The sequence below is a fragment of the Eschrichtius robustus genome, chromosome 8 (assembly GCF_028021215.1).
Source record: "Eschrichtius robustus isolate mEscRob2 chromosome 8, mEscRob2.pri, whole genome shotgun sequence".
Classification (NCBI taxonomy): domain Eukaryota; kingdom Metazoa; phylum Chordata; class Mammalia; order Artiodactyla; family Eschrichtiidae; genus Eschrichtius; species Eschrichtius robustus.
Window position 1 is genome coordinate 77414507 of NC_090831.1, and position 24818 is coordinate 77439324.

Consider the following 24818-nt stretch of genomic DNA (forward strand, 5'->3'; position numbering starts at 1 on the left):
CTTTAAACATAAATGTGGATTTTTAATAAGGAATTCTTCCTATGACTATCCACTGTAGGACCAACATCTCATATTACAAGAGGAGATAAAGGAACCCTCTACAATTGCCCTTGCAGCTTTGCGCGTGCACCTGGGGGAGCTGAAGCATTTCCCCATCCAAATTACATTTAGTCATGCAGCTTCTGGGCAGACCTGGGGGCTGGTTTTAAGAAATGTGAACTCTTCTCTGGGAGCCACATAAACTACTCAGCTTACCCAGGGAGGTGAATCAACTCTTCCGGAGTACCATTTCACAAATTACTGCTGCAAAATGCTAAGTCCATTTAGGTATATAAGCCCTACCCCATAAGGGACCAAAGTCATTGTGTTTTGGTTCCATGGCTAATACAAATTATAATCTGCCCACAAGCCTGAGGAAAAGAGAAAAGAGAAATAGGACTGCAGGTGAGCCAAGATTCCAAATAACATTCAAAATCATCTTACCTGTCTTCCTGACGCTGGCCATCTTGGGAGCTACAGGTGAGGGTGGGATGTTTGAATGTGAGTGTATGTATATGAGGTTCAGTGGAAAGTGGTATTAGCAGAGGGACAGGGCAGGAGGGAAAGATGGGGTATAAAAGCAGGAGATATTTTTGTGAGCAGGCAGGGGTTATGCTTCCCTTGGGTTATATGCAAATGTATGGATCAAATTAAAATGCAGGTAGGTCTAATCATTTTCTCAAACTATACATGTCTAAACTAAATGGTACACTGGAAGAGCAAGTCCACCTTATATGGGTGCTGAGAGTTAAAAACACATACATATTTTGATATCTGATAAATGCTGACCCAAGTCATGGCAATAAGTAATCTGAAAGCTTATTATTGAAGTTATGTTCAGAAGAGGTAGTAATTGAGTCTATATTGCTTTACATTAGTTGTCCACAAAGTAGTCAGATATAAAGTCGATGTTTACATCTAGGAAGTCAGTTTGATATTATAAAGAGTGAAAAAAATGCCATTAAGAGCCTTGGAAATTCTCTCTGACCTCTAATGTTACACGAGCTGCAGTGAACTGAGTAAATTTGCTAGTTTCTAAAATGTCGGAGTATTCTGTCTGCTCTTTTGTGAATTAAGATCGTGTTTCTCATCTGTTTCCTGTTCTATCTGAAGGGTAAGACAACGACATTCTTATTGGAATAAAAAATTCCTTTTGATGCTTTTTGAGAATCTGTAAAACCCTTTTCCAGCATAGCCTTCTCTGATAGCAAATGGTTGTACTGAACAAATAAAGCCTAAACTCATTCTACACACTCTCGTGTGGTCAATATTATCTCAACAATTTTCAAGTTCCATCAAATCAGTGTTTTTACTCAAAGTAAAATTCCACCACATTTCATTTGGTTTCTTTTCATGTTTTTCCTTGAGTTTTTGTATGCACTATGCACTCTTCAGGCAGTAGGTAGGAAAAATGCATTATGAAACCGCTAGATTCTAGAAATTAAATTGTTCAGGTTAATAGTGCTTCTTTATTAGTGGAAAGTATGTTTCATGCCCATAGAACACTACATAGCATAGCATGAAGAGAAAGCTACTAAAAAGCTCAAGATGGGGATAGGGACATGCACTAAATGGCAACCCTTTCAAATGGCTTCATTTGAAACATTCAGAAAAGAACTAGACTTGCTCACGAAGCCAAAAACAGAGATCAAAAGGCAGCAAATAAACAAGGACCCTTTCCACCTATGGGAACTTGTATTGGGAGATACAAGATAGAGAGCCAGTCACACTACAGTATTTGAATGTGCTGGGAGAGTTTGAAAAGGATATAAAATTAATTTATAAAATACCTAAAGTATGGTCCTTCAGTGTTTTTATTCACATCTTCTACCCACTTAGCTACATTATAGTCTCTTTTGAACCATGGGTTTAAATACCTGCAGAAAGCAATGGAAGGAACAAAGAAAGCAGAACAAGATAGAAAATCTGAAAATACACAGCACAAGCTTAGCAAGGATGTTCTTCACCCTCCAAACACTAATGACTATGGCAAATAAACCAGGATGGATGCTGGGTGATTATGAGGCAGTCTGTACGATGACATGGCAATAAACTCAGCTACAACAAGGCTCAAGGCATTCTAGAATGCATTCAACCTTTCAGGGAAAGCCTTTCCAGTGGTTTCCCAAAGTGAATCAGAAGCTCTCTTTCAGAGATCTGCCAGCAGTCCCATTCACCCACCTCCAAAGTGGCTTTTTCCAGGCCACCACTCATTTGGCTTCTTGGTTTTCAAATGATAATGGGCCTTTTTGAGAATATTCAGATGGCTGCAATTCCAACCTGGTGTTTGGGAATATAACACCCCAAGAACAATTAAAAGGGGCCACGTTCTCTTTCCAATATGAAAGGAAAGATTTTACACGGCCTCTGTCTCACTCCTGAGAGCAGATCCCAAGCTAGAGTCAACAAGAAAGGTGATCCAGCTGGCTCTATAAGGGGCAGAAAGGGACCCACTTTTCTGATCCTGGAGCCCCAGCGCACAGTAAGTGTGGTCCGAAGAGGCCTCCATGTTCTTGAAGGTGGGTTTAGTAACTTAGGTGCAGCTGCAATGTCCCTTCCTCCCCTTTGTGCACTCCACACTCGTGTTTCCAGTAGGAAATGGCCCTCACAGGTTGCCTTCCAAGTGTCTGATCACTAAGGAGTGACTGCCAGAGGATTACAACAACCTTAGTTAACATTTCCCTGATGGATCTGGCCAAAGTCTCCATCAGAATTACTGCATAAAGAAAAATGTTAAAGGCAGTAAAATTATGAGTGCAAGGGTTTTTGTTTTTTTTGGTTTTTTTTCAGTTTCTTTTGATTTTTACCCTGGGAGCCAAGCAAAATCACATTCTCTTAGAATATGCCCTTGTCAAATAAATACAGTTTCAACAAATTCAGTCATGGAAGAATTTGGAGGTTTTACTGAGTTTTCTCATTTAAAAGGTAACTTCTAGAGATGCTACAGGCAATAAAGATTCAAGCTCCATAAAACTTTTAAAGTTACTTGGAAACAAACCAGGGAAAATGATAAAAAACACTGTTTTTTTGTGGTTAAATTCTGCTTCTTTCCTCCGTATTTAGTTTTAGTTAGTAGATACATTTAAATCAAGATACATTTCCACAGTTAAACAAACAAAATTAGATTATTTTTCCATAGTGCTTTTCCTCAACTTGTTACCTATAACCAATGTACGCCACAAAATAACATCACGAGTCCCCTCCTGAGAGAAGGGCTTGATTGTTTTTCATGCTTACATGACCATTTTTGCTAAGACAGTGTCCCCTGACTTGAGAACAACTCGCACTTCTTTTTGCCTTTAGCCACAATCATTGCCAACTTGTGCTTTTGACAGAGATAGCCAATTAAAACTTGCATAAAGATTTCCACTGAGACTCTGAACAAAAAGAAAAAAGTCAAAAAGCAAGTGCAGCCACACATAAAGGCTAGTGAATGCTCTGGCCTGGGGAAAACCATAGAAAAAGCCCATGCAGCTGTTACCGGGTAAAACACAGCCACACAGCAAACTGAGTCACCCACAGGCAGTCGGCCACTTCCAGGAGAAGACATGTGTTCCTTTCACTGTCAATCTCAGAAGCTCCAAGGGACAGCCATGGATGTTCCAGGAAACCTACAGCCACATGGCCTGACTTGCACATGGTGGACCTTTCTCTCTGTGTCCAGGAACATCTCAAGAAAGCTGTGATCACTTCACTAGAGGTCACTGAAGAGAGCTCTCAATTGTAGTTCCCTCTGGGGATGTGCCCATGAAAGTGTCTTCACAGTGGGCCTCCTAACATCTCTAGGTAGTGCTGACTACTGGAGTGATGGGATTTCATCAAACTGTGATACATCTGCCTACGTGGCTTGACTTGGCTTGTAGCGCAACATGCAAAAAAAAAAAAAAAAAAAATGCGTTCGACAGGAGAGGAGAGCTCTCTGTGTTCTCCAGGATGGAAAGGCAGAGGAAAATTAGCTGGTGCTGGCTGGACCAGGACCACCTCCGAGCAGACGCTGGGGGTCAGTCACAGATCAAATGACCCTGTTCTCAGCCAAGGAAGGGACTTGGAGGCAGATTAAGTGGCAGCCCAAAATGAAGGGGCAGGTGGAGACTGACCTGTGATCCAGACTCCCTGTCTGGGGGCTGTCAGAGCCCCCTGGGTTTATGCCTTGGGATGGGACTGTCTGGGCGAGGGAGTGCCCAGGCTCAGGTGCTTGGGGCTCCCTCCTGTAAAAACACAATATATAATACAAAGTCTAAGCCAAAAACTTTCTTTACATCATGTACAACAGTGAGGAAGATGCAAAACTTAGAGTGGGAAAACAGTACAATAAACAAGGACATTTTATAGTGGAGTATGCATTTGTGAGGCATGGTTTCGTTCATGTCCCGATGTTTCATCATCCTTTGGGATGATGAGATACTAAAGGGAATGTTGAAATAATGGACCCGATAATACCTCATTATCTAAAAAAAAATTTTAAAAGAGATGTTTGTCCGTGGTCATTCTGCTCCTCTTATAATTACACAAGTGATACTGCTATATCAGAAGCAAATGGGATTATTTAACAAATACGGAAAGTATTTTAAAAACCCGTCGACATAATCTTGATATGCTGTGTATTAGGATTTCTTTTAAGAAAAACAAAATAAAACATAGTGTCCGAACAATAAGGTATGTGAGAATGTGAGAACAGTAGTCAGCTTCACGGACTTGGCTCCATTTAGGTTACATGAGTCATGTAACCAAATCTGAAAGTCTGAAAAATCTGAGAGAGTCCTGAACACTTCTTCTTCATAAAGATGACTTCATTATAATGTCTTATTAAATGTAATAATTATCTCACAGGCAAGATTTCTCAAGGGGTATCTATAGTATCATAATATTTGTTACGTGATACGTAATTTTTAAAAAAAATAAGTGATTATGCTAGAAAATGTTGCTAAACACCAAGTGTTCCTTGGGTCCTAAACTCATAGCTTTAATACAATATTGGATATTTGGTTGTTGTTCACTTAAGAGTTTTCAAAGCAACAGTAGGAAATACTGTTAGAACACTAAACAGTACAAAAAGGAAGTTCTGAAGAACATTCTGCAGTTTTACCTGTACTCTTGTGAGCAACTGAGATAAGCTAAGAAGCTCTTACCAGGTGACCTCATGCAAAACAAATCAAACAACATTCCAAGAAGAGTTTATCCACAATGAGCCCTAAAGCATTCAAGCGCTTTGGGGATGTATAAGATAAACTCTAACAGATTAGTTATTTGTGATGGAGTTCTATGATGCCAGTCTGGACCATGCAGTGGTATCACTGGAACCTATCTATTGTTTCTAAGGTAAAGTATCCTCTAGTAAACTTTGACAAGCCACTTACAAGACAATACCATCAGCAGGAAGCTCCAAATTTCAGGGCAATGTTATTGTCCTGGACTGAAAAAGGCAGGGTATATGATGGAAAAGCTAACATGAGTTTCTGACAAGCGGTTAACATATATCTGCTATTCAGATTTTTTTAAGTATTAAGGCATGAAGAAGCAATAGAGATGCAGGGAATCATCACTAGCACTGCAGTGAGAAATAAGTAAAAAAAAAAAAAAAAAAAATTTTTTAGGTGGGTGCAAAGAGTACAGTTAATTAAAACCAGGTGGCAAGGTCCAGAAGGAAACTAAGGATGTGTTTTATTCCATGATGGGAGATAAAGGTTTCAGGAAGCTTGGATTTGCTTGAACTTCCTTAAGTGGAGAAACAAACAAAAAAAGTGTATGGTGTTTACTTCATTATAAATGACTTTAAATGTAACGGCTGACCCTATCCCCACTTTAAAAAAAAAAAAAAAAAAGTGTGGCTATCATTTAAAATGGATAGTGTTGCATTTAGTGACAATGATTCCGTTAAAGAGCAAGTTTAGGTAAATGTCCTTTTTAAATGTCCTCAGAAGGAAAATTTAAAAGGGAACCATATTCCAGTAGTCTGAGAGAATGCTTAGATGGCAGCCATGAAGCCCTTGGAGCGGTGGGTTCACACTGTGAGCAGTTCTCATGCTCCAGTACAGTGGGAATTTTCCCCTGATGCTTCTAGGTTGTGTGAATACTGGGAAGAGGAAGGGTGACCCCTCTAAATGGCTGGGCCCCCCGGATGATGAGAAGAAAGGAATGTTATCAAAATTCCCTTCAAACGGAACTGAAACACCACAATGGCAGGTTACTGGAGGACAAAGCCTGCAGCGAGGGTTAGACCCCCACTATCAAGGAGTATTGGTTTGGGCACAGTTGCGCAGATGCCTATGTAAAAGAGAAAAGCCATGGTTAATTTTAAAACGGCAAAAAAAAAAAAGAATTAAAAAGACAAAACCAAGACCAAGAGGCATGGTTTACAGTTCTTTGATGATCTGGTTAATTAACTTTTCACACTAATTGCACAGGACCTTGGAGTGTCTTTTTCCATTAGAGGTTCAGACTTACTCAGTTGAATTAGACCGAGGTCTAAATCTTTTGCCTCTGATTTTCTTTCTGTTGCCTCCCAGGTTACCTGAAAAAGATGGTTTATGGCTAGATTTGAATATAAATAAAACAATCGCTGTGTGTTTAATTACGGCATTTCAAGTGGGTGCAGTTCACAACCAGCACCAGCCCAGAACATAGGGCTTTAGAGCATTGTGCAGCCTTCTCAATGTGTCCGGTGAGCTGGTGCTACCAAATCCCATCATTTCCCATCCAAGAAAAGAGAACTGGATTCTCTCATAATAAATGCCCTCCTCTCTGTTGGGAGAAGAGCTTAAGACCTAACAAAAAAGAACAAGTCTTTACAACCAGGAACCACAAAATATAGGCTTTAGGTTATGTGGACACATGGGTTCAGAATGCTGCCCTATACCTTGCCAAGAGTTACTGCGAGGTCGCCCATTTTCACAGATGTCTGAAATATGTTTTGTGTCTGGAATCCTTTCACTCCAAGAATGAGAGAGTCCATTTGACCTGAAATTGAAAATGTATATATATTGTTCAAAAATATAATCAAATGGATGTTTTGAAGTCAGTAAGCAACATTTCTAAGCATTATTGTGCATTAAAATAAATCAAGAAAGAAAAAATCTGAAATGAAAGAATGAAGAGAACATGAAAGTCTTCATGAAGAAGGCAGAATTACACAACATTCAATTTAAGAAAAGCCAAATACAATGGAACCCCATTACAAGAGTTTGTAATTGAAAAGTATCAGGATGCAATGCAAGCCAATTACATTCCCAAGAACCATATATAGCAAATTCACTACATATTTCGGTTACATAACCCACGCAACAGAGTTATAATGGGGTCCCACCATAGATGTTTCTTAATTGTAAAGCAATGGCTTCCATTCAAATATTATGAGAACATGGACTTCCAAGAGATTTCATTAAGATTTGCTCAATTGAACCTGGTTAACCTTTATCAAAGTAATATTTAGGTTTTCTTAAACAACAAAATTATTTTCGGAGAATTGGCATTTTTCTCCACAAATATGTTCCCCCCAAACGTGACACTGTTGGTTAACTGTCCAATAACTGAAATGAGTCAGATGTTTATCATGGAGGTGTCTCTCACAAAGTCCATGTACCGTTAAGACCTTCTACTCTTTGTGTCCTGCCATCTTTAAATGAATTGTCTACAAGAAGGAAAATTTACACACCTACCTTGTACCACATAAGAAAAGCATTTTGACAAACTACATATACTTAGGAGGAGTCACATAATTTGGTACAATATGTAACTGTTTAAAAGTCAAAACCCATTGAGATTTTGCTAAAATCTGGTAATGATTCAAATCGATATTTTAAGCTCTTCTTGAAGTACTTTAGAAAATAGCGCTGTACTTTAAATCTTTTCCACATATCATACCAGTTAATTGCTAACAATGTCTATTTTAAAAGGAACTTTCTACTGATGAATGAAAATAGATGGAACTCAGCACAATTATTACATAATTCCCTAGATTTTTCAACACCATTTGCTAAATATAGAATGACTCCTATTTTGTACAAAAGAACAACAGAAATTCTGCTGGAATTCATTGATTTCTACGCTTCTTTACCATATTATTTAATTTAAAATTAAATATTTGACCAAGAAAATAATTATATACTGAGAGAATTTAAGTAAACCTTATTCTCTTAGCCAAAAACTCCCCAATAAATTAAAAGAATAAAATTTTTGAACATCCTACTATAGAACTGTACTCCTTATGCAGAAACTAATCATTTTACTTTTGCTTTAAGCTATGTTATTTGAGTAAAAACATCCTTCATGCTGAGGACAGTTCCACAGAGAGTTCCCAGATCTCACTAATTCCTTCTATTCTTTTTCCTGATATTTATAAAGAGTGAGATCCACTGCAGAATTTTTGCAGAGTATTTACTCTATTTAGAACTCCAGAAGAGATCATGTTTCTTCTCAATAAACTAGCAATTTCCCTTTCAGTCTACAAAGTAACTACTGTGCCCAAAGTTATGCAGGGGGCTATCAAATCTTTTTTTCTATACATTACACCCCTACCAACAAGTTTAAAGAAACTCTTCCACAGGAATATTTTAGCTTTTTTCAATGTGAATGTAGGTCTCATTTCCTAAAACATTCCAACTATTTATTTCTTCTGTCAGCTTATTTTATTAAGCAGTTATAAAGCATGCAGAATTTTAAATGATCTTATACACCTTAAGATCCTGGAGCAAGAATACAGCATCCAAGTTTAAGACATATAAATAATATATTAACCCCATTTGGACTGTTATAAAACTCAGGCGAACATTAAATATGCTTAAATTAATTTGGCAACCAAGCTCTAAGTTATAAAGTCTAGAATTAGTCATTCCAGGAATGAAAGGCAAAATCATAATATTCAAATATATGATTCACAGAGAAGCAATCTTTTTTTTCACACCAAGCTTAGCTTTGATCAATATAAAATTAAGAAAATATTCAATGCAGCATTATATTACCAATTTATTTTAACAACTGCTTTTATTGAAGCGTGACAGTAACCTTTTTCTTTGACTACCAAGCATGACATAAAGCTCACCATTTAAAATACGATAAAATACTATGTGTAGTTTCTTAGGCAGTATAAGAGCAAGATTGAAAAACCCTGGGGTTTCTATATAGATTTAGGGTTGTTATTTGCTTAGTTTTGTTTTGTTTGTATTTCTGGCCTGATTTGTTAAACCAGTGGTTCTGAGCATATGGCATTTTGAAGTAGAGTAATCAAAGAACAAAGGATACTATTTTTTTTTAACATTCAAGAAAGAAGGAAGAAGTAATCAAACCTGCTGCAAAATAATGAAATGTTCTGACTAATGGAATAATGTGTGATGGAACAGGTAGAAATCTGAAAATGCGACAGAAAAGCAGACCTCTTCTTAGAACTAGATGCTGAGTTTGTGCTCACTCCAGGAGGAATGTCGCTATAAAAAGAGTCGCCATCTCCAGGCTCTTTTACATAATCTCCCTGGGGTAACTGTCTAAGGCATAATAAACATTTCAGAGTCAGAAAACAAGACACACACATGAGCACAGACATATACAAATAGTATTTTAGGAAAAAAGAGGTAGGGATAATGAGCTCCATGAATCAAGTCTATAACAACATGTAAGATTATTAATAAATGTGACAAGTTAAAGTCATTCTAACTGTAGAGGTCAGAAATGCAATCACTGAAGTCTTTACAGTCTGGATGAACAAACCCTTGCTTCAGGGGAAATATAGGAAAAGATGAGGTTTTTCACTGTAACTTCATTACACTTAGAGATGTGAACTGCTGTTTTGTATTTAAAAAACAAAAACAAAAAAAAAAAGACACACAAAAAAACCTGGTGCTGAAGGAGACATGTTGTGACAGACAGTCCTTGCCCAGATAAAGCATCGTTTTTTTCACTGTGGTGAGTAAACTATTCATAATTTCTAAATATTATGTAATGTAACCTTGATTTGGTCTTAAAAGAACTGATTGATTTCTAAACTATGTTCTATAATTTAATCCAAATAAATTCTTACTCGAGTTCTCTGTTCAATTTGGAACCTCACTGTTCATTTAACAGAAATATAATTGAAAGAGATTCAAAGGGCAATCAAAAATTTAATTCTATAACTGCACACTAGAATGTGTAAAGGAAGATAATTTAGCAAAAGGAAGAAAGGGTTGAAAAAATAATGGAATGCTTGTTGAGACTAGAGGAAGATATTTATAGGTGGCTGGTGGATGACCTCCATTCTTCATCTCCAACAAGGGAAAATCCACATAGTCTGCACTATTACTGACCCCACTCACTCTGAGTTTGAATTAACTAAGATTGGAACAGATTTTTATTACTTCTCCTAAGGGAACAGGGTAGAAAACTTTAGATAGGACTGCCCGGTCAACCCTCCTACCTTGGTAGCTAATCTGATCCTTTGCCAGTGCATGGCCCCCAGACAAACAACTGCACCTCAAACTTGATTTGGTTCCATTCAGCACTAAAGTTGGAGGTGGTACAAACTACTGTTGGACTGAGAATTTTAAACAGAGCTGTACTTAACTAGGTCTTCAACAAAGGCCCACATTTGCTAATGCCTCTTCCTATTTATTTTTCCCTTAGTTACCACACTAGTCATGGTTACTTGCTGATGCTAAATTCAATCCCTAAAATGTTCAGGCTGTTTCCTTGCTTATGCCAACTACCACATTGTTTTAAATGTTTAAAATGCTTGGTCATTCATTCTTTCGAATGACTGAATATGCTCTCTTCTACTCTTTCAATCCTATATATTCACACATCTCTACAAATAAAATTGTTCAACTGATATAAAGCACCTATATTAATTTGTGTGATTAAATCTACTCCTCCCCTTTAAAGAAATCAAATTTCTCGTTAGACTTGTATGTAAGATTGATTTTACCTATAATTCTTTGATACATATTCCTTCAAAATATTTTTAACCCTTTAAGTGACTTCAGCTCATAACTGTAGTCTTTCTTTTTCCCAGTGTATTATGAAACATTAATTTTATGGGAAAAACAATGCAATTTCCCCATATTTATGGTGTTAATAACACAGGACAAATGATATATCTGCTTATGCAAGAGATCTTTAAATCTCTGGAATCATATTTTCTGTCTTGCCTCCTGTCAGTAAAATACTCTATCAATCCTTTGAAAAATGCTCTCAATAAAATCAAAATTCTGTAAGTTGCCTCAGGTACGAAAATTCCCTTTTGTATCATATTAATATTTATAAAAGAATGCCAAAGAACATCCTATCAACATTACATTTCCAATAATAATCCTTATGGCTAACAAGTCATTTCTGTCACTATTACCTTTAATGATAATCTTTATAAACTGATGAGATGTGCCTCACTAAATTCAAATTAAATAAAGACAAGTTCTGACTACACTTGATCTTGCCCATTAATCTATCCCCCAGACTACTCTCTCTTTACATGGTTCTGACATTCGGGCACTTACCAAGGGCTCACTTAGCTGAGACTGCAGGATTAAACGAACTGCCTCTCACAATGGATGGTGGTTTTTTTTTTTTTGTTCATTTGTTTGTTTGTTTGTTTTAACTAAGCACATTTTACCAGTCCTTCAGTGTAATTTCTCTGCAGTCCATGGTCATCTTTTACACTGTGTACAAACATCCTAAATGCTAAACATATCATAAACTATGGGCTTCAGTCAAAGGGTTGAAAGGAAAGTTTAAGTTCAATGAACTCTGGGGGTATAGCCTTGCTTTTATCATCCCAGGCAGATTAGATTCCTATCTATCTCTACTGTGAAGTCTCCAAAATAAAGAAACTACCCTGCATTCTCCTTAAAATTCCATAAGGAATGCATGTAACTTTCTTCACACAATAAATGCATTAAAATGTTAATAACAGATGAGGAACTTTGTTAAAGATCTTTTAAGAATAATACTTAACATCCTTCACTGTCCAGAAATTTATTCTTTTTTCAATATCCAATTACATATTATTACAAACCTATTTCTTCTTGACTAACCTTTAGTGAAGATAGAGAGTATCAGGTCCCCATGATCAATAAAATACCATTTCATCATTTATTATAAAAGATCATAAATGACCAACTAAGTAATAGCTTTAAATTTGTTAAAATTGAATTTATTTTTCTAGTCTTTATAGTTTTCTTCCTAAATTTTTCTAGTTTCATAGAATTTTGGAATTAGGTGGCCTGACCAATGCTAAGTTTTATAATGGAAAAATTACCTCATATTTCCAATATCACATGCAAATATTTTAGACATATGTATGAATTTTTTTAATAAATAATGACCAAAAGAAAATAAAAGCTTATTTAACTAAATTCTTTTTCCTCAAGAAGGATTCCTGTTATGAGGGAAGTCTGATGTTTCCTTAAAGAGTCCACTGAACCATAATATTTAACTTAATAATCCTTACACATACTCAAAATGAGATTACAATGAAAAAAATTAAGTCTTAACCTTAATGCTGAAGGAGCCATTTCTCTAAAGCTTTGTAGGTGTCTGGGCTGTCTGCTATTGGAATTGTTACTTTTCTGTTTGAAGAAATATTGTGTAATGCGTACTAAGTCACACTGACAGATGCATGAGTATCACTGAAATAAGAATAATAATAATATTTAAAAAAAACTAAGAAAGGCTTGAAAAAAAAAGGAAGGAGGTTCACAAGCAGAAAGTAAAGTGGCTAAAACAGGTGAGAGAGAGAAAAGAAATGGGGAAGGGGGTTTCTGCTTAAGGTATGGATCAGGAAGACATGATCTAATTATTTATTCTAATTCACATTATGTATGTTCAATGATGTATGTTCATTTCAGACAAAGGAAGAGAACATTGAGGAATATGGATGCTTTATAAATCCAAGTTTAATGAATGTTTTCTTATCCTATTGCTATTTGCAAACCTGCCTGAAAACCAAAATTCAAATTTCTAATTCTTGTTACAAAGTACACAGCTGCTAAGTCCTAAAGCAATTATGATAAAATAGAAACAACAGCACCAACTGAAAAAAATTATAGAGGTCTTCGTTCCTGGAGATTTTAAAGAAAATAATCAATAGCCGTCCTTCCAACTATATGACATCTAAGAATTCTCCATGGCTCCTCAGTCCCATGGTCCTACCCTTCACAAGATGACACTGGCAAATTTAAAGTGATACCGTTCATGTATGGCGTTCTGTCTCCCAGAATGGGACTTCTATTTTTTATTAGGCAGTTGGTAAACAAAAAGAAAAAAAAATGGGTTTCCTTCTCATCTTTTTGCCAGACATGAAATTAAACCTATCACACATTCCTTCAATATAAAGAAAACCTTGAGGACACGTTCTCTGGTGGGAAAATTTACCAGGTTATCAGGTTTCTTCACAGAATTACTTGCCTGACGTTTCCAGTAATTTGAAAGTTATGTTCAATTTGGCATTTCTGAGCCACTGTATCATCAATAAGAATCTGAGAAGTGGCTACATACTTAATATGCATTCAGTGTCAAAGCAAACCCATATGTTCACCAACGCTTTCATACCAGCAAGTGCAGGCCTTACTCATGTCAGGAATGCTGCTTTCCTCTTTGAGGACAGCCATACCTACCTACCTCTTTCATTTGAAGATGAGAGAAATGCAAAGTCTTCAGAGACCACACATTAATAACTTTCCTTACTAGAATGCTTCACAGATTACAAAGAACTTTTGTCCGTTTTTAGAGTTGAGGAAAGTTTAAGTGGTTTCCCAAGACCACATACTAGCAAGTGGATTTCTGATTCCTTTTCAACTGGTCCTCCCACCATGGAACCTCAGAGGAAAACTTAATTTAACTCAAAACTCAAAATTCTTATTTCTACTCCCTAGCACCCTTTGGAATTGGGCACATACTTACTGGAATATCTTCAGATATTTTCACAAGATTGAAAATTTCCTGATGCATGCTTTGGTCCATTGGCCTTACCACCTTCTCTATAACCACTAACATATATTCTAAAAAAGGACAATCCTTCAGGAGATATTTATACACTCACAACTTCCTGATCTAAAGTCCCTTCCTTGCTGTTTCTCCATTTTAAGAATTATTATACAACCCTAAGATTCATTAGCTATGGACAAGGGCAAAAATAAACAAATAAAGGTTGTGCTGAAACATAGCAAAATATAAAAAATTATATCTGCTGAAACGTGACAACTCTCAAAATATGCACTAGACTCCAAAAGAGTAGCCAGACTGATGAAATGGTGACTCAGTAATACCAGGAGGCATGAAATTACATCAGGCACAAAAAAGAGATTTCTAGAATAAAATTTTTCTTAACTGTACCTATGCATATATTTAGTTAGAATAGGAAAATGGTGCACAGGTTTACATATTTATCGTTTTTTGTAGTGTAGGCAATTACTTTATTCTGGAGAATATCCCTGGTGAGAACACATCTTAGAGCACCATAACAGCTTCGCTTATGTTACATATTTGTGACACTGTGCTTTCCTTTTTATATAGTCAGCAATATGAAATTACATTATAGCCTTAATTCCTATGGAAATGGAGCTAAATCGTCAGTTTTTGATCTTGGTATTCTAATTTTATTTTTCACTGAAGAAAGCCACCAAACTTACATTTCTGATATGGCTGATCAACTTCTACCCAACAGAAAGCATAAATAGCTCCAGCTCTTCTCCAGTGTTTTTGGACACAAGAGTTTAAAACAGGTCACAAAGAAGTCTAGTTTTTTGTGTGTTTTTTTAATTTAATTAATTTTCTTTCAATTTTACTTTCTCCACTAATGGTAGAAGTCAGTTACTCTGGGGCAAGGTCAATATTTTCTAATATCTATGGCTAACTGATCAGGATCTCAATGGGTACCTTGTAGGTACCTCTTACGGATAAAACCTTACAGGGATTTTAAATTACAACACAGAAAGAAATAGAACAAGTTTAAAATTCTAGTTTCTGAAAAAAAATTAAAGCTGTGGCTGGGTCCTGAAAAAGTGTCACCACATTTATTATGTCTTATTCCTAATGTGCCTCAGGCATTTAATGGAACAGTTGGAAAAGGTAAGTAAGTTAGGAACCTGCATAGGTATCCTGAGTACAAAACTAGTACTATATGGTATGGTCTAGATTATCAATTTCCAGGATATTTTAATTTTTTATATCAATAGCTAATAGTATTCATAATTTTTTAAATGTGAAAAGTGAAGGATGTACCCCAATATGGGCTAATTTAGATTTAGAAAAAATGGGCAAGTCTTACAGGACTACATGAATGCTTTGTATCTCTTTTTACACTGCTGGTTAAACATAGATTTTAAGGTTATGATGAATGGAGTGCCTGACTTTAGGGGCTTTTTTATTAAAAAAAAAAAAAAGTGCACTAGGCAATCAGAGATTCTAACTATGCAAATTATTTCTTTCACTACCTGTGCAATTATCTAATCCATACAAAAAAATATTTTCTTATGCAGCGATAAAACAGATTCTTCAAATGCCAAGACATTCTCCTGACCACAGCACTGTACCCGTATAAATTTTATCATTTATGAATGAAAGTTACTAATATAACAACAGTAACAAAAAATAAGTTCCCTCAGAAAGTGTTAGGTAATAAGGGTGTTATAAACATGAACAAAAGCCAATCAACCAACGTAAACAAAGGTGACACCTTAACATAAAGGAATTTTGTTTTAGGTAGAAAAAAAAAATCAACTCCAAATATATATTACTATGAAAGTAACACAAATAAGAACTCTTAATAATAGTATTGTTGGATGACAGAACCATTAAAACTAAATAATGACAGATCTATTTTAAATTAATACATTCCACAGCAACATTACTAAAATTATCATTTCAAGGTCATGAAAAATCAAGATTAGTTTATGACCACTACAGCATAAAAACTTGTGCTTGTTCAAAAGTGAACTTGATTTACAACTGTATGTATGAATTCCAAAGATGCTAACAGGATTTAAACCTTTCAGTTTTCAGTTCTATGTTCAGATTATTCTCATCACATACCTCTGTTCTCGATAGTTTCTTTTTATGGACAAGAAGAGAGAGAGAGAGAGAGAGAGAATTAGTTACCTACAAAAATACATTAAGAGAGACCAGTAAACATAAGAGCTTTAGCATTCGTTGAAAGGTCTCCACTAGAATTTCTAATCGCAGAATTAAAATGGGGAATAGAAACACAGTCTCCCTCTCTCACACACACATATACACACACACACAAATTTCACTTCATCTTTCAAGGAAGTGACACCAAAGGGTTAGTGACAATATCTTCAAGTAACCATTGTTTAAAAGCATAAAGCTTCAGTTATTAAAAATTAATTGTTTCCTCAATGTCAATTGTATATTAAACATTTAGTAATGTCCTAAAGTCAACCCTATTTCAAATACAGGTTTTCAGACATGTACATTGATTTAAATAAGGAAATCAGTCTAGTTACTTATATATATTAACTATGTTTTCATACAAATAAAAATTATAATCATTCTTTTTGGAATACATACCCCAAACTAAGCTCTTCCTAAGAATTTCAAATAGGAAAACATAACTGGACACAAGAACATTTTGTGTATGATAAATTGGTTATCATAACAGCTAAACAGGTAACTAATTTATCATACACAAGAATAATAATAGAATTCACAGCTGTTATGGACCTCCCAAGTCATCACTACTTATTCACTGCAGCTTCACTGAAAGCTACATTGGAAACACTTTGTTCAAAGTCTCTGTTTTTTATTTGGCCATCTCCTAAAATAAAATTGCATTAGTTTTGGAATAAACCATTCTGAAACAAAAATGTGTTCTAGACAGTGTGGTAGTGAGGTGCCAATGATTTTTAACTTTTAAATCAAAAAAGTCCATTTAAAACTTTCTATCATGACCTAATTAGGTGTTAATATTTCGAAGATGTGTGGGAAGGTCAAGCAACTGAGCAGTAGTCTCCTTCCTCCAAGATCAAGGCTAATGTTTCCATATGGATTTCGTTTGTAGCACTTTCACCTGCCAATCTATTCCATGCACTGTCTATCTCATTTAATAATGAGTTCATGAGAGTAAAAGTGCCAATTTGATACTTAACATTTTTCATTCCTGAAACCATAAGATAGAAGAGAAAAATAAGCCAAAATGTTTCTATTCAACATGTTTTACTTTTTATTCTCTCAATCTGATTACCTGAGCGGTCCACCAGTTCCAAATGAGTATTCCTCATTTCCTATTCCTGCCATTCCCCCAAGGCTTGGAGAAGGGGTAGAAAGTTTAATTGGAAGGATTAATGAAAAAATGAGTTCTCAGGTCCTAAATTCATTTTGGAATTTGAAATAGAATATGTGAAACAGCATATTCATGAACTTAATTCCTGTATTAAAATTTCTACATCCTTATTCTGTTTTTACACATATTCTGAATAAATTTAGTAACATTAAAACTTTCATCAGTCAGGTTCAAATTATTTACGAAGAGAATACTGTGGTATGAACAAGATTTGTCTTTTTCCTTAATAATCTGCAAAGTACATACATTCAGAAATGAAAAAAGTGAAACCACTTAAATTTCATAAAACTAAGAAATGATATACAGAAAGAAGTACTTTTCATTCTAATCATTAAAACAAACAGACACAGGTAATTTCATTAGCAGCAGGAGTAGATGTTTAGGTTTCATATTTCTGAAAGGGTAATTTTTTCCAAAATTGTAAACATGAAATATCAATTTCCATCAGTAGGTGGCAGAAAATCACACACCACAGAACTAACAATTTTGCTTTCCCTCTCACATGACCAAATGAAACCGCTGAACTACTTCAAAACAGCAAGGTTGTGATGGCAATTACTACATAAGTCTTGCATCAGGGAAGTCAAGGAAATAGTGTGACTCCAAGATGGGTCTAATTCACCTGAGGTGTGAGAAGAGCTCAAACAATATATATACAGAAAAGCCTTTCTTTCAGACATGTAATTTTATACTCCAAATGCTATGCTGAAATCAGCCTGTGCAAATGTAAGTATGCAATGTGCCTAACGAACTGCACATTAAAAAGGCACATAGGTACTAAGTATCTATGAGCTGGTACAGAGCTAGGTACCCATTTAATTAGGGCAAAGCATTACCACTATGCTGTGCTCTCCTTCGCTATGCTATGCCACGTTAACTACATTACGCTAAACTTTACCCTGCTGTCTGTGCTATTCGTTAATACAACCTTGCACAAATGTCTTTCTGCATTTTAATACTTATAACATACAAAGTTTATCCTGGCAGTCAACTAATTGCCCTCTCCTTTCAGCCAAAGAAACTTTCTGGGTTTTGATCTCACAACAAGCAAGAGCCATAAACACTTTTAAGGAGGTTTCTTTTAATTCAGTTGGCTTAAAACCATGTCAGGGAATAATAATAATAACAACAACAGCAACAAATGATTATATAATGCCTAGTCTATTGAAAGGTTTGGGGTAATTTTAAAGTCTAAAAAAGTCTAATTCCCAAGTCTTTTAGTAAGCCAAATTTGATCTATGAATTAAAAAAAAAACAAACTATAAAATGGGCTAATACGCAGAAAGTCTGGCAAAATTTGCTGGACTTCTTTCCAAATGGAGAAACACCCTAAGCCTGGGGACCTGATACAACATTTCAGAGATCAGTAGGACTATGATTTTAACTTGAAATATTTAAAAAACTTAAGGTTCGTCACATTTAAGTTTTACTTTATTAAACATAAATAAGTTAGTGGAATACTAAGGAAATTTTTCACATCATAAGACTGAAGTACTTAAAAAGGGAAATGAACATATTAAGTATACAAATAAGTTTGGAATGTGTGAAGTCATTTACTTAGCTAAATGCCTAGCTAAGGGGAATCCAATATTCAAAAGTTATAAAACGTGTAACTTTTTCAAGTTTATAAATAGAACCAAAAAATTGTAAGTTGAACTTTGAAGCTTAAGAGTTAGGTTTCTAATGGTACAGATGAACCGGTCTGCAGGGCAGAAGTTGAGACACAGATGTAGAGAACAAACATATGGACACCAAGGGGGGAAAACCACGGTGGGGTGGGGGTGGTGGTTTGCTGAATTGGGTGATTGGGATTGACATGTATACACTGATGTGTATAAAATTGATGACTGATTAAAAACAAAAAAACAAAAAAACACAAGCAGGGATAATCAGAAACAATTCATTAAAATAAAGCAAATTACTAAAAAAAAAAAAAAAAAAAAAAGAATTAGGTTTCTAAAAGTTGTAACTTATAGTTGAATTTCAATTTTAACAAATTACATCTCTGAAGCGTTTTTTCTTCACACAAAAACACCCACATATGTAACAAATAACAATGCCTCCTTCATACTGGTTGTGGAGAGGAGAGGTTTTGCTCTTTGCAGGATGCATGGCCACAGTGAAAGCACTCAGGAGCAGATCCTGCTGTTGCTCTTGTTGATAGGACCTTTGTTATTAAAACGCTATGCTCTCTAATTCACTATCTTGCCTAGATTTGGGGGAATGGGTTTAAGTCAAGAGAACTTGCATCACTAAAGAGCAAACCAACACTGCCTTTGTATGAGACACGGTTTAGACTGATTTTACTTCATGCAATGGTTTTAAGAAATACTCAGTATTTTTAGAATAGAAGGGAGTTATCTCAAAATCTAAAAAATGATAAATTATTATTACCTCTAATCATGCCAAGAATAATCATTGATTGAATATTGAGCCAGACTTATTTTCACTGAAGGTATATTTATCCAATGATACAAAACTTTCTAGATGTTTCATTCGTTTGGATAAATATTTTAAAGTATAGTTTGACAGTAACATACTGAGCCATTTCACTTACTTATAGCCCCATGCAGTTATTCCTAATATGAGGGCCAGCACTAAAATGGTGCCAGCAATTATGCCTATTATAATATTGGTACCAGCAACACCTGGGGGGAAAAAAGAAACAATGAAGATCAGTGTATATAATTGAAATTTTGATATAAAATTCTTTCAGGAACTTTATTCTCCAGATCTGTAATCATCACACTAATAGCATTATTTGTTTTAAAAAGTGGGTATTTTTTTCTTTATACAGTTTTAATTTTAGAGAACTTTTTTTTTCAAATTTTATTTATTTATTCAGATATAATTGACACATAACATTATATTACTTTCAGGTGTATGACAATGATCTGATATTCATATATACCTTGAAATTAAAAGTAGGTATTTTTCAAGGGAAGAAAAATCGACCATAACTTAGCAATCCATATCAATTGTTTTTTTAAAATAAATAGTTAGTTCTGTATGTTCCCTGTTAATTCTTGTCCAAGTGCATTTTGCACAGTTTTATTTTCCATGTATTTTTCTGGAAACTATAATGAGGTCATTGAACTAAAAGAAAGAAGAGTAAAGATAAAGGGAAGAAAGGAGGGGTGATACTACTGTATCACCATATAGCATAGCATCCTCTGGGGAGGAATATTTAGAAATCCATGTTCTTTTTGACCCTGACCTCTTTCTCAGAAATTCTAGAAATGTTATTGTTCCTATCACTCCATTTTGACAACCAGTGTAAGGTCCTTATTTTGTGTGATATTTTGTCTACGTAAATATAAGCTTGTAAAGGGGGAAAACATGCCAACAGATGAACAGAATCAGTGCTCAGGTGGTGTAGATGATAGAAGACTAGTTCCCAGTCTTGACAGTAATGGCTGTGGCATCCTAGAGAAGGAAAAACCAAAGGTAAGATAGAGTCTGGTGAGCTGGAGGTTGGTGCCGGTGAGGTGTGAGAGCGAGGCTACACCAGACTGACAGGAGGCCAGGGCAGGGCTGGAGCTCAGGACTGGGCAATGGCACTGTTGTGTCTGGCAGCATCCACTGTCAGGCAGGCTGCGTTGCAATCCTTAAGGGATGACAGCAGTGAGAGCGGCCCAGTGAGTCAAAGGCCTGGACAACAAGTGCAAGTGAGAGCCCAAGAGCAGAAAAGGCCTGGCTCTGATACCGGGAGACCAGTTTTGCTGATAATGACTTATACCCCGTGTTAAATTGCAGGGCTCTCACCCAGAGCAGCTCAGCTATCTCCTTGTCTGCTGCACTCCTGAGGAGTCCTTCTGGACATCAAAGGTCAGTAATCATGGGTGACTGGAGCAGATTCCAATTCCCCATGACAGAAATGGCAGCCTCTCTACCTGGGAGCCCTCAGTAGTCACGGGGGATAGCATTGCTCGGGCATCTAGGAGACTGACCAACTCCACTCTGCCCAGGTCTTCTGTGGGATGGGTGGGTACAGATGCACCCCGGGACATTGGGATTTTCCTACTCTAAGACCTAGCCTGTCTGTCTACCCTTCCTTTCCTTCCAGGGATTTAACAGGGATCAATAAACCTGAATGCTAGTCGTGATTACTTCTAAGCAATGGTATGACTTTTGACGAGTTACTTAAATCCACGGACGTGAATAGCTTCATCTCTGTATTAACTGCTGGAACCACACTACTATTGCTAAGACTGAGGATGCCAAAACCCTAATCATTCTGTGAGTTTCATTATTAAAGTCACATTGGCTAAGATGTTTAACCTGTATGGATGATTAGAATGAAAATAATCATTTTCTCATTCTTTGGAGGTGAATGGACGTCAGGATTTCAGCATTATTTTATGCAGAAAAATACTCAATAACGAAATGATAAAAATAGTTTAAAAGGGGACATTCATCTCCAAGGTATCTATCTGCATTTAATTTCTACTTCTCCATTTGGGCCACTCTAGCTTTTAGAACTGCACCCGTTGTTTTGTTATCCATGTCGAACCCCTTCCAGGCACCTTGGCCAAGGTTACTACTTCTAGAATTACCTACAGTTCAGGCTACAGAACTGGGGTTGAATATAGATGAGGTTCTTTAAGAAAGAATATTAAAGTCAACAAAATATTTTAAAATCAATTCCAATTTTTCCTCATTTATTCAGTCCCAATATATAAACATATAAAATATATAAAATATAAAATCAGACACTTAAGAATTTTGACTACTTTCTTCATTTAAAAGAAATGGTAGGGTTTGCTGTCAGTGCCAAATGAGTACAATACTTGGAAAATCTCCGTCTGATATAGGATAAGATCCAGCTAAATCAGTAGACTAAGTTATATTCCATATTTCATAACATTACAAGTTAATGGAAACAATCAGTTTCATAATGTGGGCCCCAAGTATATACTGTAATTCATTATTGTGTGGATTTAACTTATATTTGAGTTATATAAAAATAATCGAAATGAAACTTTCAGAAGGGCAGTTTTCTCCTTCCTTGTGCATAAAGACAACATAACGGGACCAAATTAAGTACCTACCATTGCCAGACAGAGTAATGCCAGCCTTTGCATCATCATTGTAAGGGAAGTAAGTGCTGCAGTCCTCACCTACCCAGTGTCTGTTACACACACACTTCAGCTCATTACTGCAAACCTGAAATCCAAAATCAATCTAGAGTCAATGCCAAGTCTCTGGTGCAGAGGCATGAAAAATAAACATTAATTTCTAATTATTATATGCCTAGAATTTGATGGGACTGAAAATTTATTGGTACTTTCTTCCTACTACTACTTTATATCTTACTCAAGTACTTAAAAAAATATTTTCTAGAGATCAACAGCTGACCCAGAGGGAACAGTGAATTTTAACAGAGGAATGAATTTATACGTCTAAAACAAAAATCAATGAAATGATTGGTTTGAATTTCATTAACTCAAATTTTATGAGGGAGATTTAAAAAACTAAGCAGAATTATAATCATTTGTCAGTTATCCAATACAAAGCTTTCTTTCTTCTTCTTCTTCTTCTTTTTTTTAATAAATTCATTTATTTATTTATTTTTGGCTGCGTTGGGTCTTCGTTGCTGCGCACAGGCTTTCTCTAGTTGCGGCGAGCAGGGGCTGCTCCTTGTTGTGGTGTGCGGGCTTCTCATTGCGGTGGCTTCTCTTGTTGTGGAGCACAGGCTCTAGGCGCATGGGCTTCAGTAGTTGCAGCGTGTGGGCTCAGCAGTTGTGGTGCATGGGCTTAGTTGCTCCATGGCATGTGGGATTTTCCCGGACCAGGGCTTGAACCTGTGTCCCCTGCACCAGCAGGCGTATTCTTAACCACTGCACCACCAGGGAAGTCCCTAAAGTTCTCTTTCTTCTAAAGAAAGGATCTTTATACCAAAGTTTTATTCATCTTTTAGGAAGCAGATGCGATAAAGAGAAATCTGACAAAGAAGAGGGGAGGCCTGAGGCTTTGCAGTGGTCTGAGAAGAAAGCTTCACAAAACCGTAACCTGGGCACCTCAACCCAAGCTTCAGAGATTAGCTACCTCAGGGTCATGGAAACTGAGAATTCCCTCAAACAGAGCCTAGGAAAAAAATTCACATAAAATGGCACCAAATTTTTAAAAATTATCAGACAATAATGTCTTCATGGGGGCTTCCCTGGTGGCGCAGTGGTTGAGAATCTGCCTGCCAATGCAGGGGACACGGGTTCGAGCCCTGGTCTGGGAAGATCCCACATGCCACGGAGCAACTAGGCCCATGAGCCACAATTACTGAGCCTGCGCGTCTGGAGCCTGTGCTCCGCAACAAGAGAGGCCGCGATAATGAGAGGCCCCGCGCACCGCGATGAAGAGTGGCCCCCGCTTGCCACAACTAGAGAAAGCCCTCGCACAGAAACAAAGACCCAACACAGCCATAAATGAATAAAATAAATAAATAAAATAGTGTTTAAAAAAAAAATAATGTCTTCATTTATATATCCAGGAAACAGAATCTATACCTAAGATCCTATGATTCAAAGCAACTTTGAAAGGAGTGGGAAGTAGGAGAGAATTCAGTTAGAGTTAAGATCAGAGAAGTGCTTCAGGAGACAGATTTTGACTGGATAGGTTTGTCTTTTGTCTGCTTGAATTTGCCAGAAGACAACATACATGCAGATCTAAATGTAACTATAAAATATGATTAACAAAGTGCAGATTTCAAACTAATTCAGATTAGCAAATTTCTGCAGCTTAACAAACATTCAGGAAGAAAAAAAAAGGCCTGGGTTTGAGACCCCACTTCACCACTATCTTTTCTCTTTTTTTTTTTTTTAATTTATTTATTTATGGCTGTGTTGGGTCTTCGTTTCTGTGCGAGGGCTTTCTCTAGTTGTGGCAAGTGGGGGCCACTCTTCATTGCGGTGCGCGGGCCTCTCAATATCGCGGCCTCTTTTGTTGCGGAGCACAGGCTCCAGACGCGCAGGCTCAGTAGTTGTGGCTCACGGGCCCAGTTGCTCCCGCAGCATGTGGGATCTTCCCAGACCAGGGCTCGAACCCGTGTCCCCTGCATTGGCAGGCAGATTCTCAACCACTGCGCCACCAGGGAAGCCCCTCACCACTATCTTTTCAACAGACCATAACCAGCTCAACTGGTTTCTCCAAGTATGTTTCCATATCATACAACAGCACCAGTGACATAGTGACAAGAACAGTGATACCGATGTACGATGATCATAATAAACCCAGTCATAGCTAACATTATTGAACACTCACTATGTCACAAGGATTGTTTTAAGTATTACGTATAAGTTAACAGGTGTTAATTCATTTATTCTTCACAACAATCCTGTAAACTAGGCAATATTATTATTCACATTTTACAGAGGAAGAAAGTGAGTCACAGAGAGGCTAAGTAGTTTGCCCAATCTCACCCAGTTAGTAAGGAGTAGAGCTGGGATTCAAACTCAGACTGATTCCAAGCCCATACTCTTAACCTACATGATGTACACTATATAGAGAATATCTACTGTAT

The 24818-nt window shown here is 36.5% G+C and overlaps 1 protein-coding gene across 10 annotated transcripts in view; it reads right to left on the reverse strand.

Annotated features, from left to right (window-relative positions):
* The window catches only part of ADAM22 (ADAM metallopeptidase domain 22), a 236061-nt gene that overhangs the window by 12268 nt on the left and 198975 nt on the right, over window positions 1-24818 (reverse strand). The window contains exons 24-30 of one of the 10 annotated variants that reach the window (XM_068549165.1): window positions 22354-22468; window positions 19860-19950; window positions 16033-16050; window positions 9408-9515; window positions 6896-6996; window positions 6484-6550; window positions 4137-4247 (exon numbers count right to left, since the gene is read on the reverse strand). In XM_068549165.1, the coding sequence (XP_068405266.1) occupies window positions 4137-4247; window positions 6484-6550; window positions 6896-6996; window positions 9408-9515; window positions 16033-16050; window positions 19860-19950; window positions 22354-22468 (611 nt within the window). Of the gene's footprint in view, window positions 1-1829; window positions 1917-4136; window positions 4248-6483; window positions 6551-6895; window positions 6997-9407; window positions 9516-16032; window positions 16051-19859; window positions 19951-20259; window positions 20729-22353; window positions 22469-24818 lie in introns of those variants that run through there. The other 9 variants (XM_068549166.1, XM_068549157.1, XM_068549167.1 and 6 more) reach the window with 9 other exon arrangements.